Source organism: Brassica napus (assembly GCF_020379485.1).
Source record: "Brassica napus cultivar Da-Ae chromosome A5 unlocalized genomic scaffold, Da-Ae chrA05_Random_7, whole genome shotgun sequence".
Lineage (NCBI taxonomy): Eukaryota > Viridiplantae > Streptophyta > Magnoliopsida > Brassicales > Brassicaceae > Brassica > Brassica napus.
Window position 1 is genome coordinate 13179 of NW_026014044.1, and position 19715 is coordinate 32893.

General features: G+C 35.3%; 2 protein-coding genes across 4 annotated transcripts; one reads left to right on the forward strand and one right to left on the reverse strand.

Annotated features, from left to right (window-relative positions):
- Nucleotides 1-227: 227 nt before the first annotated feature.
- LOC106368137 (peroxisomal membrane protein 11A) lies at nucleotides 228-1243 on the forward strand. Its single transcript, XM_013808034.3, has one exon. It carries the CDS (start codon nucleotides 322-324, stop codon nucleotides 1000-1002), a length of 681 nt encoding a protein of 226 aa, XP_013663488.1. The 5' UTR covers nucleotides 228-321; the 3' UTR covers nucleotides 1003-1243.
- A 64-nt stretch (nucleotides 1244-1307) lies between these two features.
- Nucleotides 1308-4590, reverse strand: LOC125575106 (deSI-like protein At4g17486). Of its 3 annotated transcripts, none has more exons than XM_048770589.1 (5): nucleotides 4382-4590; nucleotides 2580-2639; nucleotides 2190-2447; nucleotides 1819-2106; nucleotides 1308-1727 (listed from the first exon to the last, which is right to left on the reverse strand). In XM_048770589.1, exons 3-5 carry the CDS (start codon nucleotides 2398-2400, stop codon nucleotides 1471-1473), a joined length of 756 nt encoding a protein of 251 aa, XP_048626546.1. In that variant the 5' UTR covers nucleotides 2401-2447; nucleotides 2580-2639; nucleotides 4382-4590; the 3' UTR covers nucleotides 1308-1470. The 3 variants fall into 3 exon arrangements, with proteins under 3 accessions (XP_048626546.1, XP_048626547.1, XP_048626545.1); XM_048770590.1 differs by lacking the exon at nucleotides 4382-4590 and adding an exon at nucleotides 3519-3583; XM_048770588.1 differs by lacking the exon at nucleotides 4382-4590 and having other exon boundaries at nucleotides 2580-3252.
- Nucleotides 4591-19715: the final 15125 nt, after the last annotated feature.

The following is a 19715-nucleotide window of genomic DNA, read 5'->3' on the forward strand; positions in this document are numbered from 1 at the left end:
AATATATATTAACTCAATCGTCTAACCGTTGTAACGCTTTACAACTGAGTTCATTAATACATATCAGCATTTTTTTTGTTTGGCGCCAAAATTTCTTTTCTGATATTTATTAACAAGTAGTGACATTTTTGTAGTTAAAAAAAAAAAGAAATTATATACTTTTGGTAATATTACTTAATTTGTGTGCTGTTTAAGTAAAATTTTCTTTAAAAAAACGACTTGGGTTCCACATTTGCCGGGCACGCTAACCAATAATTCAGCCTTGGGATCCTTTCACATCAATCATCCCCTTCTTCTTCGCTTTGCCAAAACCTCGTCCCCATGGATCCTAAAAACAGAGATTTCCTAAACCACCTCGAAACATACCTGGCCAAAAGAGACGGCGTAGACAAGCTCCTGAAGATCTCTCGTTACACAACCAAGATCATCCTCGCATCATCCCTTCTCCCAGAATCGGGCTCCCTAACTCACCGCCTCAAGAGCTTTGAATCAAGCGTCGGAGTCAGCCGCAAAGCCTTCCGTCTCGGAAAATTCGTACAAGACATCAACGCCCTCAGAGCCTCGCCACGTGACTCGAGCCGCGACCTCCTCCTTCTGGTAATCGCGTACGGGGGCGAAGGGTTGTACTACTTCGTCGAGCAGTTCATCTGGTTAGCGAAATCGGGATTGATCGATGCGAAACACGCGAAATGGTTGCAGAAGATCAGCGCATGGGCGGAGCTCGTGGGGTATGTCGGGAGCGTTTCGTTGAAGATTAGGGATTTGAGGAAGATCAAGGACGAGATTGAGATGTCTAATGGAGGAGAAGAGGAGAAGATGAAGAAGCTTAAGGAGAAGAAGACATTGAAAGTGTTGTCCATCTTGCAAGATCTTGCTGATGGGTTGATGACGATCGCAGATCTTAGGGATGGTAAGGGAGTGTTATCAGCTCCGAGTGTGATTTCTTCAGCAGGTTTGTTCTCAGCCATTATCAGTACTCACAAGAACTGGGTTTCTTGTTGATCATTCGTTTCCGTAATCCATATACTCAATAAATAGTTTCATTTTTTGGTTCTTGTCTGCTTTATTACATCACTGATGTTTTGTTTCAGTGTTCCTCTCAAATTCAATGTTTATCAGATATATAAACAGAGTTGAAGAAATACATGATTTAAATCAGTAAAGATGAAATAATTCCAAGCTTTGGAAGCAATAAAAACATGCTTTTAACTCTTGTTCTTGAATAAAGGTTTCATTTTTTTTTCTTGTCTGCTTATTACAACACTGATGTTTTGATACAATGTCTCTTTCAAATTCAAGTAGAAATGGGTTCTCAACTAAGACAGCCAGTTTAGATATATAAACAGAGTTGAGGCAATCAATACATGGAAAGATGAAATGGTTCCCAGCTTTGGAAGCGATACAAACAGATTGAAGAATTGTTAAAAGTAACATTTTTTCGAACACCATTACAAAGACAAATGTGGTCGTCTACATTTCTTTTAAGGAACTGCTGTTAGATTTTGATCGTTTTAGTTGAAATGGAGGTAAGCAGCCTCTGAGAGGTGACTGTAGGAATAAGGATGACGTCGAAAGCTGTTTTTGTCTCATGGAGATGGAAGACAAGCAACTGAATGAGCTCGTAAGACTTCTCTTTTCGTTTTCTTCTTCGGGAATTTGCTCGTCTGGATCATGGCAAACCGCTGTAATCTTGAGTGACTCGGGAAGTATGCAACTACACACAGAACCTGCAGGAAAAGCAGAGTTTGTGTTCAAGACAAATCAATCATCTAACAGAGTTCTTCAAACGATTTGCAAATGCAGCGGACCTCTGTTTACCTATTTCCGCAAGCCGGTTCACCCATTTCGGGATCTTCTTGCCTGTAAGCTTGTAGCAAGCGTCCTGGCAGAAGTGGTTGCAGTTCTTAACGATCAAGTGATACATGTTCCCATAGTAACTGCAAGCCATGTTCTCCATGAACTCTCTAACTTGTCCCGGGTTTAAGTTCGTGGTTCCAATGAATATCGACTTCTTAAATTTGAAGCCTGGGCATTGCCTTGGTTCAACCTCAAAAACACCACTGTTTGCATAATCATGTGCACCGAAAGCATATTCTACTCCATGAACTGTGCATTCAACATCAAATCTTCAGAGTTAGCTAGCAGTAACTATAAGACCACAATATCAACAAGAAAACACAAAAGCTTACCTTCTACACCGGAGTGAAATATACCGAGCCCTGCCCAATAGATATATCCATTAATAGGAGTCAAGTCATAAACATTGAGATAGACTGGTGCACGGCCTGGACCATAGTTGTTCAACTTGATTTTCGAAAAGAAGCAAAACCGCGCAACTGATTTGCTTTTCAGATGAAGCGGTGCAAGAGATTTCCAACGTTTCTTTGGCTCAGTTTTCATCTTTTCCCCTCACCCTGACCGAAACTCTAGCAGCGACTCTGACCAACCTGCTCATTGAGCAATTCATGTTCAGATATTAGACTCAATAACTGAGTCATATTAAGACAGAAAAGGGGACACAAAACTGAAGTAGAAAACATTTTGATTAATCAGACAAAACTTTTAGTGAAAATGGTTACCTCTCTTCTGCTTAGGCTCTGCCTCTCCCTTCAACATTGGATGCCTCAGTAGAGGTTATCCTGTACGTATGCATCAATCAATGAAATTTTCTGAAAGGTGCACAAGCAAAGAGCTCTGTGCCACAATTCTGTTTTTAACAGAACTTAAGAGACTGATATTAAAAAAAAACAGAACTTTTTTTATAATCTTTGCTAGTTGGCTGAAACACAACAACAGCTCATTTAAAAGTCAACACAGATCTCTTTTGGCCGGCTCAAATCAGTTATACAAGACTTGAGTATAAATATAATAATAGAGCATGCACCTTTAAAATTTAAATAAACAAGACTGTGGTCACATCTTTCCATCTTAATATAAACATGACTGGGTCATTCTGAAGATACGTTTTGTAATACTAGAAAGATTTGGTAGCCTAGAAAAAGTGTTGTTAAACCCTTCAAGTCCAAATTTTCCATGCTACTTTCCAAATATGCAAGATCAAAGAGGAAAAGTGAGCAAAGATGAGTGGTATAATATAAAGCCGCGCTCTTAAAGAGTTGCTATCATGTCAGTACTTGCAATCATGAAGACGAAAGATGTTGGTGGTTTTGCATTAAATTAAGGAGAATAGACAGGAGAAGATGATACAGATAGATTTAGTAAAGGGCTTAGGAGACACGTCAAACTTTCGACAACTCATTCCAACTAACTTTTAACTTACTAACAAAAGAAAACTCAAATGACTCCAATTAAGATGAACAGTTGTATATCATGAAACTTATACTTAAAACAGTAATAGCTCAATATAATTCTCAATCTTAATTCATACACTTTCTCTATCCGCATAAGATCTAATCAAAACTACAACACTAAGTTTGAAACTGCATTCATTCCCCAAAAAAGCAAATCTTGAAAAGTGTAGTATTAATCTTGAAAAGTTATTTCAAAACAAAACTGACCCATTTTGCACTGTCAATTTAGAAATAGATGTACTGTCTTTGCTAGGGTTTAGTGTTCCCGATCTGTAGGAAAAACAGAGCTTTAAGGAGAGCAAAGAAATACTAAGCTCTTGCTCAGAGGCGTGCCTATAGTGTTAGCAAAAAGGCATTAGCCTTAGGCCCCCACATAATTTACAAAAATTAGGACCCTAATTTTTTAAGAAAATCTTTAAAAATTGTTTAAACTTATGTTTTCTACTTAACTCAAAACCAAAAAATTACAAAAGAATAGTTTTTTGTTAAGATTATATAAAAGAAAATAACCTTTTATTTGCTCAAGTTCAAGTTTTTTAGTTAATTTTGTTTTCTCAAATTTGTTTCTACCAAAAAATTGTATTTCTATTTAAAATAATTTATTTGTTAAATTTAGTGGTGTGAATGTTGATGGTCAGCATACTTTATCCTATTTTAACATATATAAATTAGAATGCTTTTTGTTTTTTTTTTTCCTTATAATTTGAACATATCTAAAAAAAAGAAAAAGAAAATGCTTTATAAAAAATGAAAAGTGAAATCATTTAAATACCATAATCATTTTAATGTTATTTTATTTTATTTTTCTATAGTATTTTATATTATATTACAATATAATTCATATTTTGATTATAAATAATTTTTATAGTGAAAATCTAATGCTAAGTCATCGTATTTGCCTCGGGTCCTTGAGAGGATTGGCACGGCACTGCTCTTGCTACTATTCCGAGAAGGAGAAGGCGCTATGAATTTTGAGAAAATCAAAACCGGAACATTTACATTAACCAGATAATGTATTGGCGGAAAAGAATATATAAGAGAGAAAAATTTCTGGAGAATGTAAAACTTACCAGAGAAAACCATTAGGCACAACGGTGCAGAGAAGTGAGACTCGGCACTAACTGTGTGAACCACCTCAGACCGAATGTTTTCTTTTTCTTTCTTAAAACGGAGACTTAAATTTGTGTGTTTCAATTTTTTTTTCTTTATTTTTTTAAGAATCACAAGTAGAAGATGATAACGAGGGAGGAGAAAAACCAAGGGTGAATATTGAGGTTGGATGATGATTTTAATGTATCGAGCTTGGAAAAGGTCTTTCAGAATAAACATCATCTTATTTGCTAACTGTTAATAGGACACCTAGCGGTAACAAAAAAACTTGACATGCGGCCATATGTGATGCGATAATTATTGTCAAAGATGTGGAAGCTGATGAAATTATTATTCATGCTATTTTCGAATGTCCATCAATTTTACAGACATAATCTTTATCAGCAACATCATTTAGCCCGAATATTTTTCGGCCCGAGCATCTACGCTAAAATAATTTATATTCAATGAAGTACCAGAATTTTACAGAAATCCTTATCCCTAAATAATCTAGTATATCAACGAAAGCTCGGAAAGATAAGATATTTAGGGGCGTAGATAAAAATCCTCTGGAACTAGTCAAATATGCAGAAAGCAAATGTCAAGTTTAGTTTAATGCAAATGAAACGATGCATTCATTTCCACAAGAACATTTTAATGAAGAACCACAAGCCTTAAACTTGGGTAACATCTGTATGGTGGATGGCTCTTAGATCTCTACAGCTCAATTAGGGTTTGGATGGACAGCATGGGGAAGATTTAACTTATGGAGATGTGAAACTTAAGACTTCGATAGGCTGCTTTACATACATAATTAGAAGCAACGATGGGCTATGGAGAGTATGATCCAACATTCGACAAGTCAGAACTTTTGGACTGTAAAAAATTGATCACAAGGATAAAAGAGCCTCATGCATGGCCAAGTTTTGAAACAGAACTGGATGCGATTAAAAATCTCCAGCTATGCTTTTCGGCTTTCAATATCTCTTATACTCCGTGAGCGCAAAAAGGAATTTTTGATTCTTTAGCTAAAACTGCAAGGTCTTTTCATGGAAATTCTACTTTATTGGTTGTTCTATTCATGTCTGGTTATCTAGATCACCTCAAGTTTAAGTAATAAAATAACCTTTCGTTGTTAAAAAAACTATTTTTCAATCAAAAAATCATTTTGGTTACTTACTTTAGAGTAAATTCAGGATAGAATACAATATGTGGAGTTATTCCATCAATTGCAACATAAGTTACAATGCTTTTTGTCAAATTTGACGGTTAATTAGAAGACTTCTTTAACGGTCTTCTAATTCGAGGTTAAAATTCACTTAATTTAAGAAAGCTGCTTGGGAAGTCTTGTGAGAATGCTGCTCGTGAAGTCTGGCGAGAAGTCTGCTATATAGTCTTCAGATTTGAAAAAAAAATGCATATCTCAAAATGTTAAAAATGATTACAACCAAAGAAAGTTTTTTATTTAAATAACACTTTAAACTTAAATAAGAAACAATTAACATAAAGAAAGATATCTTACTTTTTTGAAAGAAATATAGACCAAAAATACAATTTTAAGCTAAAATAATAAGAAAATAATCACATTAAGTTAAATCTATAATTTTATTTAAATTTAGCATACAAAAAGACAAAAAAAAATAATTTCTGAAAATAAAATCTTACCAAGTTTTTTTTTTTTCCATAACCGAATTTTCCAGAAGAATGAAATTTGAAGTCTTCTGGAAAAGTTTGCTAATAAAGTCTGAAGTCCGATATTGTCCTTAGATCTGAAAAACCTTCATATTCCAAACGTTAAAATGTCTTTAAAACATAGAAAACTTCAAAAATAAATATTTTTAGCTTAAGTATTAAATAAAACAATCACATTAGGTTGAATCTATAGCTTTTTGAATCTAAAATATAAAAACACAAAATACATATCCAAAATTTATAGATCTACCTTTCAAAAAGTGGATGGTGAAAACCATTAAATATAAAACCTACAAAAACAAGATAAAGTTGTATGAAACACATGAGATGAAAATATGAAAAATTGATATAAAATTCGGTGTCTTCAAGTTTAAAGAGATTAGAGAGAGGTTAGAGAGTTTTACTATGAGAAACTTTACACTTTTGTTTCAGCCATTTGAGAGGAAGAGAGAGAGAATATGTAAATATTTTTTTATAGAAGGAGACAAAATTCCAATTAGGTAAAATATTTTCGTTTCACAAGAGTTTTGTGGGAAATCTTCTAACATAAGATGCACTAGAAAAGTTTTCTAAACCCTAAATTTACTATTCGTTTCAGAAGAGTCACTAAGAAAATTTCTCCAAAATCTTGACTTCTAGAGAAGTCTTCTGAAACTGGTTGCTAACGAAGTATGAAGTTTAACTTAGATATGAAAAACCAGTATATCCAAAAACGTTATTATGGCTTCAAAATAGAGAAAGTCTCGAAAACAATTATGTTTAAATAATAAATAAAACACTCCCATTAGGTTAAATCTATAACTTTTTTTCGAATCTAACATTTAAAATAGATAAAATACATATCCAAATTAATAGATTTACTTTTAAAAGAGTGAAAGACGAAAATCATGAAATGAAAAACCTGCAAAATAAGATAAATTAGTGAGAAAGACATGAGACACAAATGAGAAATATATATGAAGTTTGATGTTTTCAAGTTCAAAGAAATTAGAGAGAGATTTGAAAGTTTTATAGAGTGACAAACATTACATTTTTGTTACCGCCATTTAAGAGGAAGAGTAAAAATATATAATTTTTATTTATATAAAGAAACAAAAAATCTAATTAAGTTAAATATATTTGGTTCGAAAGATTTCTTGGGAAGCCTTCTAAACCCTATTTGTCCAAGAAGTTTTGTAATGCATCATACGTAAAACCAAATAACTAACCAAGTACCGACAAACACTTCATTAAACATAAGATCAACTTTTAAAATGTTTAATATATACAAAACTAAACACATATATTTCAAATATTTATTTTTATAAAAAAAATAAGGATTCGAAAATCTAACCCTAAAATACAAACAATATTTTAACATATGTTATCAAACCCTAAACCAAGGAAAATCATGACTTACAACCTATATTTACTCATCGATATATTGTTGTTTACCGTATTGTTGGTACCATTATTCATCTTTACCTTCACTAAAAATATATTTTCACAAATACCTTCATAATTAAAGAAGCAAAAGACTTTTATACCATTTTTTTATATAAATACATAAATAATTATTTAATTAAAAAATAATAAACAATACTTTTTTATAGTTTTCAAATTATACGCTTTTAAATTTGAACTTTTTATAAATATTTTTTGTACAATTTTTTTTTTGATATTCTTCAAAAAAAATTTTGAAATTCTTTTTATAAATTATTTTTAACTATTTATTTTTATATATATATATATATATATATATATATATATATTAGAATCATAAACTCTACATTCCAAAACCCTACCATACTCCTCAACTCTAAACCTAAATCTAGATTACTCTAAACTCGAGTGTTATAATTGTTTTTTACCTCTTTAAAACGAGGGTAAAAGTTGTTAAGATAAACATGAAAATGGTATTAGGAACGTGGTAGTTTAGGCAATTTTTCCTAAATTTTTATCATCTAATATTGTTTATCATTTCAATTTATTTTCCATCAAAATATTTTTTATATTATTTTTTAGATTAAATACATGAGAAGACTTCTAGAGAAGACTTCACTAACCTCAAAAAATTCTTAGAATTATAATCGTAAAAATGATTACTTTTGCATTTGACCGAATTTAGGATATATTTTTGCATTTAAAATCAAAGATCATTTTCGGCAAATTCCCCTAATAAAAATCACATTCCAAATTGATCGTATTACATTGATAATAATACATATCTAATAAAATAAACAATATAAAGAATAATCTTCAAAGTTCAACCTTATTTCATTTTATATGTTCATTAAAATATCATTATCAGAAAATGCATCAAAATTGAATAACAAAAATGTTTAACAGCATTTAAAATTGCTAAATTAAATAGCGTAAAATTTAATGTATTTTAGAAGAAAGATTAAAAATCTTTAATCTAATAGTCCCTCCGTTTTTCAATATAAGTCGTTTTAGAAAAAAAATTTGTTCCAAATTATATGTCGTTTTCGGTTTTTTTAAGTAATATTTATTAATAATTAATGTTGTCTGACCAATGATAATATATCTTCTATTTTTCTATTGGTTGAATTGTGGTTAGGTAAATAATTAATAATGTTTTTGTTTCGAAAATATAAAAAATTAATGATTTTTTTAATCTATGTGCATAGCTTTAAAACGACTTATATTAAAAACGGAGGGAGTAATAAATGTATTTGAAAAACTGATGAAATACATAATTAGAAACCACCAGACTTTTTAATAATTTTAATTCTTTCAAATTCAATTGAATTTTAACACCGCCTAGACTTCTACTATTGTTCCAAATCGAACACAATAGTCGTAGTCTCGCAGACCAAAAAGTGAAACGCCAATCTCAAACATCATTCCGTCTAACTGATGATCGGTCGACAATCAACTATAAAACATTCGATTCTTTTTTTTGTCGACAAAACATTTGAATATACTTTGGCATTTGTTATAACTGTCGAGTACTGTTAATAATTAAATTAATTTTAGTTTTTTCTTTTGTTTTCTATCATCCAAATAAATTTTATTTAATTACGCAGTAAGTCTGATTTTGTTCACATCAATTGCGATCACTTCAGATTGGTGTATATCCGTTGACAAATAAAAAGCATCACATAAGTTGCGATCACCTAAGATTGGTGTATATACACGTTGACAAATAAAAAGGTTAGTGTATATCCGTTTTTTTTTAATCATCAACAAACGGACTCAATTAAGACTCTGCAAACCACACTGTTAATTCAAAATCCATGTGAACGACGAAAAACGGTTGTTTCCTCGCACTGCATGTCAGATTGTCCGCTCTTATATTATACGTTTTTGATATATGGATGATCTCCGAGTGATTAAAACTTTCCTTCAAATGTTGAATATTTTCTAGGTAAGTTGCAAATGCAGGCCATTCTGCTGGTTCCGAAACCATCTTTACCAATTGAGAACAATCTGTGGCAAACGTCACATGAAACTGTCTTAAATTCTTCATACTTTCTATTGCCCAGATAAGAGCTTCCAGCTCTGAATGAAGAGGAGAGAGACTGGCTCTCGTATTCCTTGCTCCCATCAGCCCGTCGAAACCTTCTAAAGTACTGTACAACCCATTCCCTGAGAAAGGATAATTGTCTTTCCAAGATCCATACGTAAATCACCATCGACCCGAAATGTTAGCTAAAATATCTGAGTTTCCTTTCCTGTATTGGGTTACCCGTTGTGAAAGAGTTGTTTGAGCCTCTATCCAAATCCTTGATTCAGTTTTTGTGAATTGCAGGATATCTCTGGGATCAGTATTGATATTGCTGAAAACCATATTATTTCGATCTTTCCAAATGTACCATAGAATCCAAGCAAACTGATGACTAGCCTCTGTCGGGGACACCCTCTAAAACAGATGCTCCATATTCACAAAAATCGATTGTGTAGGAAAAACAGTTATTTTCGATGGAATTTGTGATAGAGCTCAAACTTGGACTGCCGGGGGGGGGGGGCATTCAAAGAATACGTGATTTATTGATTCTACTTCTGCGCCACATCGTGAACATTGTGTATCCCATTGAATCCCTCTATCCCGAAGATTGTCCTTTACTGAGATATATCATGATACTATTTGCCACAAAAAATGTTTAATTTTAGGTGGACACTTTATTTTCCAACAAAAGGCCTTAAGAGTAGTCACATCTGTATCGTAAATCGGAAGCGTCTTCTCTAAATCTGGGTACACTCTCTCCACATGAGAACCAGATTTAACCGTATATTTCTAATTTTTGGGGAAGTGCCAACCGTCTCTATCGATGGTATTATGATGACTCAAAGGTATACTTTTTATAATTTTGTGCATCCTCCGAGACCACCAAATCCCGAATCACTTGAGAGTTCCATTTATGTGAAGTGGTATTGATGAGAGAGTCCACTGTAAGATGAGGATTAAGAATTTGTTGATTACTATTTGCTGGTCTCGGGCGAGTGGTTGGGATCTAGGGGTGATTCCATACTGAAATGTATGATCATGTTCCCACCCGTTTAATTAGTCCTTTGCTAAACAGAGATCTAGCTGATATTATAATTCGCCAGCCATAAGATGGTGAGTACGATCTAATAGGCTCCATGGGTGATGCATTCCTGAAATACCATCATTTGAAAATTCAAGAAAATAATGAATGTGGTTTCTCTATTAAACGCCAGAGTTGTTTTCCTAACATTTCCGTGTTAAAGTCTGTCAAATCCTTAAACCTCAGACCTCCATCATCCTTGTCCTGTACAATTTATCCCAAAATTGCCAATGCATGCCTCTACTATTTCCTCCTGAACTCCACCAAAATCTTGCCACCGCACTTTTCAATTTTTTCTCACCGATTTTGGTATCCGGTAACAAGACATGACATGGTTTGAAAAGCCGTAACCACCAATTTTATAATTACCTCTTTTCCTCCCTTCATGAAAAATTTAAAAGTCCATCCAAATAATCCTATTATGTTTGGGTCTTTGACCCTCCCATACCCTCTGGCATTCCCAAATATGTTCCCATGCCTCCCATATTTTGTATCCCTAGTATGTCCTTTAGTTCCTGTCTAGTGGATTCCTCCACTTTATGCCCAAACTGCAGAGAAGATTTTTGGAAATTTATCAGCTGACAAGAAACTACCTCGTAATCCTTTAAAATTTTGAAGATTTTTTGACACTCTTCATTTTGTGCCTTACAGAAAAAGACTATCGTCCGCGAAAAGAATATGAGAAATTGACGGGCATGCCCTTGCAACCTTTAGGCATGTTAGTTGCTTCGCCATTTCCGCTTTCTTAATATTCGCTATTAAAGCTTCCGTACACATGATGAATAAATAAGGAGAAAGTGGGTCACTCTGGTGTAGTCCTCTTTGTGGCATATGAGTCCCCTTAGATGACCGTTCAATAAGACTTTGTACTGTACCGAAGATATACATTCCACCATCAATTTAATCCATTTAGTATCAAAACCCATCTTCTTGAGCAGTGCTTGAATAAAGGCCCACTCCATCCTATCATACGCTTTACTCATATCCGTCTTAATTGCCATAAATTTGCTCTGGCAAGATTTATTGGTTCTCAATCCATGGAACAATTCTTGAGCAATAAGAAAGTATCTGATATCTAACGTCCTGGTACAAAAGCCGATTGAATTTCCTAAATAAGAGAAGGAAGACATCCTTTGAGTAGCTGACATAGAACCTTGGAAATGATTTTGTATCCTACATTGCAATGACTTGTATCGACTTCAGCTCAGTCATTCTTGTATGTCTTTCTGTTTTTGGGATCAAACAAATGTTGGTAATGTTTAGCCTAGCATTCAGTTTCCCTGTTTGTAAAAAAATATTTACCAAATCTAAAACTTCTTTTTTAATGATGGACCAAGAGTGTTGGAAAAATAATGCTGTCATCCCATCTGGTCCCGGTGCTTTCTCTGGATGCATTATAAAAAGGGCAATCCTAACCTCATTGTCTGTCGCAGGTCTAAGCAACCATTGATTCATTTGATGGGAATGCTTGATTGTATCTCATCCAGGAAACCTTCAAAATCTGATGGTGAGGTGGAGCTAAATAAGTTATTAAAATAATTCACTGCAACTTTCTCGACACATGTTTCCTCTATTATCCATTGTCCGTCTTCGTCGTGTAGACCCACTATTCTGTTCCTAGTTCTCCTTTGTTTTGTTAAGGCATGATAAAATTTGGTATTAATGTTCTCTGAAGTATGCCACATATTCTGACTCTTCTGCTGCCAATAATCATCTTCATCTTTATACGCTTTTTGTAATTTCCTTGAAACATCGACTATGTCCTCCTGAGTTTTAGTATCATCTGATTGAAATTCTTCCAAAGCTCTTTGAAGTTCACTAATCTTTTCCTTCCCATATGGAGGGTTATTCTTCCTCCACCTTGCAATTTCGTGTCGGCAGTTAGTTATCTTTGTGAAAAAATCCAAATGGTTGTTCCCACTTGTTTCCTCCCATCATTTACCAATAGAATCCATTAAACCTTCCTGGCCTATCCATCTTTTATCAAACCTAAATTCTCCTCGCCTTTTAGGCATCCTTTCCTCAAGAAACGCTACAATGGGACGGTGGTCAGATCCCACCATTCCAAGGTATTCTGTGTACGAGCAGGGGAATAATGTATGCCAATCTTCATTCCTCAGAGCCTGGTCTAACCGGCATCGTATTGTTACCTGTCCTTTTCCTTTTCCTTTTCCTCTTCTTCCTTGCCAAGACATTTGATTCCCCCGTGCTGGGAATTACAATAACCCACAATTCCTGATCATATTATTAAAAATCAAGAAAGATTCCGCATGTCGAAGGGCACCCCCTTGCTTCTCATGATTCCCCGTGATCTCATTTAAAGCGCCAATAATAAACCATGGCTCAGACATCAAAATTCCGTACCATGTTAACCTTTCCAAAACCTGCTCCTGTAATTTTTGTACTGGTTCTCCATAGACAAAGGTCATGAAAATCTTTTTTCCCAAAATCACTGCTTCCACATCAATCATTTGAATACTCGTGTATAAAATATTGACTTGGTAGTCAATATTGTAATAGAGAGCTAAACCTCAGCTCCTCCCAATTGGGTCCAATGTAATCAACTTGTCATATCCAAAATGAGATTGGAACCCTTGAACGAAATCAAAATCTTTTTTCGTGTCCGATAAAAATAAAATGTCCGGCTTATGCTTATACCATATTTCCCTAAGGTAAATGATGGTCCATTGGCTACACATACCTCTACAATTCCAGCTGAGGACTCTCATAAAATCAGATCTATGATTTTAACTTCAACTGTTAACTTCGGTATGATTTCAATTCCAACTTTTAACTTCGGTATGATTAAAGCTTTTGAAAAATTCGAATCATTAACCATATACCTCGGCATCTGGTACCATGCTACCACCGCCACCAGCCCAATTCCGGAGACAAATATCAGAACATTTTGTTCCTAACATGCCTCTTTTCTCACTTAATTTACCATCATGCAAACTCCATAAACGTGTCATATCCCTTCCTTCCCGAACAAGAATTAAGCCCATGTTGTTGCACCCAACTTTTGTATATATGTTCCATATTGTCTTACCAATTTCCACAGCAAAAATAAACCATATTATTTGCTTGAGACTTCTATACATAATTTCTTTTCGAAAACCACGTAAAAGGAACTCTCCAAAACTGTGCATGATGAAAAGTTGTTGACCTGATGAATGATACTTTATACAAAGCCATAAGTGATGCTACCTTCCACAATTGGCATTCCTAACAATACCACAATATTTATTTTCTTTTCTATACCAGTCGTATCTTGCAATTCTTAATGAATCATTCTTCGACAATTAAGAGAATCCAATATCTTCAAAAGGTGTGAAGAATTCATGTTAAGACATTGACCAAAATCTCTCCTCATAATGCCATCTAATACCAATGCCAAATGATGAATGAGTCCCTGTAAAAGCATAATTAACGTCGTCCATAACCACGATAACAAGATTCTTGGTATATACTCTAGTAAAACAGAGTCATGCCGAGACCGTGAGAAACCATAGAAACCATTTTTAATCCACAATAAAGTCTCATATCGAGAGAGATAAGCATACAATGAGATAATCAAATAAAAAAACCAAACAAACATAACCAGACTGACCCGTGGACTGCTTAACAAGCTTATTAGAAAAAAGAAATGAAAAAGACCAGAAACAAACAATGAAGATCCCAACTCAGCTTCGTCGTACTTGATCATTCATATACTCTTAGTTCTTTGGGGGTACTTGACTTGGGGTTTAAGGAACCCTTATCATCCACCTGCTTGATACCCTCTCCTTGGCGAGATCCATTCTTAGCATGTGTACGCTTGCGTGAACATACAAAGCCTTGTACCAATCTCTTCTTTGTGGTACCCCCTGCTCCAATCCCCATGTTCTTAAAAAGTTTCTTCTTTGCTCCACGTTTCTTCACCGTCTCGCTCTCAACAGCGCTTTTCGCAATCTCACCTTCCTCCTTGTTCTCCCCATCTCTTACTGCATCTCCATCTGCAGCAGGATCATAAGAAATTTCACCTTTGACCTCACTTTCCTCATCGGAAAGATCCTGAAAATCTTCACCTACACCATTATCGTTCCCTATCTCAACCTCAGGCACAAGGTTCTCATCCATATCCATATTGATGAAAACCTCTCTAGGAGTCGGCACTCTAAGTTGGTAAAGGGGATAAGCCTTGCTGCTATGAAACTGTAAAGCTTCAAAGACAAGGGATGTGGGTTGAATGGTCGCACGAAGGATGCGGAAAGCCTCCGATATTCCAACTCAATGCCCTAGGATATGACACACCTAGACAACAATGAGGATGATTCCCTGGATATGACGCACCAGGATGAATCGGTTTGATCCCTTGGATATGACGCGCCAAGACGGATCAAAAACATCAATGGATATTACACACCATTGAAAGAAAAGTGAGAATCACTCTCAAGGTTCCAAAAATAATCTCTCAAATTTTAGATTACAACTTCTTTATAGGAAACTAAACTTGCCCACAAAACTAGATATTTATTACATTGGAAATGATAAAACTAGTGCATGGAGGAGAGATAATGTTCTTGAAACAAGCATTTCTTGCATGCAAGAGAGAGAAAGCTTCAATGCAATTAATCACCTAATTTTCGTCATTCCTCTTGGACAGCAAAGAAACCACTTGTTTATGAATCTTTTTGGGCTTGTAACTTGATAAAAATGGGCTGGACATATTAACTAACATCATGGGCCAAGTCTTCCATGCTCGTAACTTCATATATGAGCCCAATATCAGATCACATATCTTCTTCTTCCTCGATGATATTCATAGCTTCTAGAACCTCGTTAGCCAGATCCAAGCCCTCATCGACTTGCACTAGCTCCACGGTATCCTCTTTTTTCTGAGAGAACTCTGCTATATGCGCCACCATCAGCACCTCCTTCTCTTGCTGATCCGTAGGTTTAGATTCTCTGGCCTCCCCTGATCCCTCATTCCTAGTATCAGAACGTCGTGCCGTGCTCCTTTCACGATAAAGAAAATTATCTTTGGGGCTCCTCTCTCTTCTCACACCCCTTTGTGATGATAAATATAGCGATCCTCATAGGCACCATTCCTGGATCTTTCCCGGTGAGAAATATAGCGATCCTCATACTGCAGCATGATGAGTATGGAGTATACATAGATGAGGATGGCAATGCACATACACTGGATGTAAGGATCATCAATGTTTCTAAGGAGGATATATAAGCAATACTGGAGATGGCAGATAGCGCAGGAGGGAAGTATTTGAGTCTACCACAATATGAAAGATGTTTCCATCTGCCTAGAATTCTTCACCCAATACACTACCCGCCACCTAGTTCATACAACAAAGACAACATAGAAGAACTCCTGAATGACATCTCTATATCAAGGAGGAAAATGTTTGATGAGTTTTATGAAAAGATAGATGATGTTTATTTTCCTTTTGTTTACCCTATTGCAGGATTAGAAAGTCGGATGAAGGAACTTAAGTTGAAGGTAGACTTAGCACACAAGAGCATCCACATGCAGCAACTAGAAGTAACTAAAGGTGAAGAAGCAATCAATATCTTCATTTGCACTTGGTTCAAGATGAGCAAAAAAGATGTTGATACTTGTTTCCAAAAAAGTATCAGCAATTACACTGAGCATCGACCGATAGGACCGGCCGGTATCGATCGACAGTTCATCATCAACAGTGACCGATTGCAACTTAATTGTGTCGATCGACACTGACATCCAACAAGCAGGTATATCGTTCTTCCTTGTTATATTGAGTACTTTTGATTTATTTACCTACCAAACTTTGACTGAATAACACTAAGGACAATGTAATTTAAGTCTGGGGGGGGGGAGGTTTACTGATATTGTGTTCCATTTGAGTTTTATTTATTAACCTTTTACCAAATTTTATTGATTTAAAAAAGGGATAATGATCTTATTACAATTTAGTTACTACTCTAACCACTCTCTAGCACCATCTAGATTTATTAATTGAAGGATGTATTAGATGGAAACACTGTATTGTATCACGTGTTACTCACATCCACACCTACTGAGAATGTCTGGAGAAACCATAGTGGACTTCTAACCTTAATTTACTCTACTCGCTTATTTTGAGGCTTGGTATACATTGGAGCGGAGTCCTCCTGTGAGTCTGGAAGATATTAGACTTAGTGTCTCTGGTTTCCCTGTCACCTCTCTTCAGCATCTATATACTATGAAAGATTGAAATGATTTCTTGCGATTTCTTGCATCATTATTCTACTCTAATAGAATGATCACACATTGTTGGAAAGAAAGGGGTAGGTACATTACCGATGACCCCACTATTCGCCTACACTTTGCCAAAAAAGATCGACAAAAGAAAAGAAAAGAAAATAAAAAGATTCAGAGAAGAGAGAGGGAAAGAACCAAATGTTTACATGTAGGTCCAGATACTTGCTTCATTTGATTCCATGTGTCACTTGATCGATACTCCCAAGATGTAGACTACACATCTATTTTATACAGAAATAAAGTCAGTAGATGGGTATGTCAGGCACTGTCAGTGGAGTTATGTGATGTATGGTATGGTGACTAATCTAGAGTGTAGCACATTGAATCATCTCTGCGGTTAGTAATGATTCATTCTCACCATTCATATTTGCCGAAGTGAGAGTTGTGATTTCAAATTATGTGAGTCCCTACTGTTTTCAAACCATCTTTTATTAGGACCTCTTGTTTTGCTTGATGACAAGCAAAAGGGTAAGTCTGGGGAGTTGATATACCATGGATTTCACCAGTTTTTAGCGATGTTATATAAGTGTTTTAGGATTTATAAATTATGTTTTGAAGTTTTTTTAGAGTATTTACAGGTTCAAACATGTTTTGGAACAAAGTTGTAATTTTGGAGCATATTGGAGATAAAGATAGGAGAAACTCGTAGCTGCTCATAGGACATTCAGAGTCAAACATCAATCTACAAACATCACTTTTCGTCGATTGACAGCAAGGCGCGAGAAGCGGGCCGCATGTCATGACTGACTTGAAGCCCAAGATTCCATATATTTACAGAACCACCCCTGGTAGACTTTAACCTAATATTTATGTGCTTTGTCATTATTTTGGGTACCACACACTTTTCTACACTTTCATATTTTCATACCACAAAGTTTAGGGTTATTAGTAGTTTGTAGAGAAGATCCAAAACTCTGAAGAGTTTTGTATTGGAACTCCATTTTTCTACCTTATTCTTTTCTATACAGTTTATTCAGATTATTGCTATGTCTCGTTTTGCTATGTTTGAGTAATTCACTTGTTAGATTTAGGGTTTAATTAGGTTTATGAAGGATAACCCCAAATATAGATTTGCTAAGGTGATAAATATCCTTCAAAGAATTGCTTGTAATGCTTGTGTTCTAGATTAGCTAACTAGAACCCTGATATTGGGATTGTGGACAACTATGACGGTAGGTTCTGCACCAGAATAGATTCTCTTGAACTAAGATTTCTAGAAACATGCGATAGCTGATTTAGTTAAGATTAGTGAACATGTCGAATAAGTCTCTGACGCTTGCCTAAGAAAGCATCGATCGATGCTAAGTCAATAGCATCAATCAACGCTCGATCCATATCAACAAGAGAAAACTAAGATATTGGACTTAGTCAATAGGATTGATTCGCAGTGGAAGCTGGAATACTTTTGCATAAGAATTTGAGTTCTTAAATTGACAACCTAAGTATTTTATATCAATATAATCCTGATTACCTGAAACCCTAGATATAATGCTTTCTCTTCTTTTTTTTTTTTGAAAGAATGTTAAATTTTATTCCTCAAAAAAAACCTTTTTACAATGTATGCATCCCTTGATCTATTCCTTTACTTCTTACTCTATAATAAACCCCATAAGGAAAAAAACTATCCCAATATTCACACTACTCTAGTGCCAAACCAAAACTGCAGAGCACCATCCATTCCTTTTACTCTCTTCATTTGTAACAGACTGAGCTTATTCCTCACTCCCTTATCAATCAGTCTCTTCAAAACATTTACCGGAATCAGCTTCTCACCATGTTTAACTCTGTTCCTCTCACGCCATGTTGCATATAACGCAGCATGAAACGCATATTTGAGACAGAATAGCTTCATCTTCCCCATATTGCTTCTCCCTGTGATCAACCTTATGACCTCAACCCACGATTTTGAGAAAGTATTCCCCATGATTCCTTTAAAAAGACTCTCCCAAATCTGACTTGAATAGGAACATTCAAAAAACAGGTGGTCTCTGTTTTCTCCTGCATTGTTATAGAGAACACAAGTCTCAACAACTCCCGGATTCCAGCGGGCTATTCTGTCCATCGTGGCCAATCTATTCAAACTTGCCAACCACACAATGAAAGCAAACTTCGGAGTGGCGTGAGGAAACCAAACTCCACAGGACCATACACATTTTTCCTTTATTGCCCGTGTAAGCTTCCAGGTCTCAGAGGTCAAGAAGAAAGAATGATATCCCGACTCCCTTCTCCACAAACTCACATCTTCTAACTCCTCACTGAGCGTTGTTCGCAAATTAGACAGCTCCATTTCAATATCATTTAGAATCTCCAAACGATGTCTTCTTCTGCGCCTTAACTTAAAGACCGCTTCTTCCACCGTAGCTTCTTTGCGTAAACCCAGATCAATGAATCCCCTAGCGCCCAACAGATCATACATAACTCCCCGATCACTCCATTTCTCAAACCAGAAAGAAGTATGACGCCCATTGCCTATTTCCTTCCTGTAGAAACTTTTTGCTATCTCTCTGAGTTTTAACATCTTCCTCCACATCCAAGAACCAGTTTGAGTTTTTATATTTACTTCCCAAAAGCTTCTCTTTCTCAGCAGATTTGCCTTTATCCATTTACTCCATAAAGATTTCCCTGCCAACCACCTCCATATGAGCTTCAAACCACATACTAAGTTCACTTCTTTAAGTACCCTTATACCAAGACCACCTTCAGCTTTTTCTCTGCAGACATCTCTCCAAGCCACCTTAGCGCCTGTGGACCTAAGTACAGGACCGGACCAGAGAAACGCAGAGCATAATTGCTCAACTTCTTTAGTGCATTGAC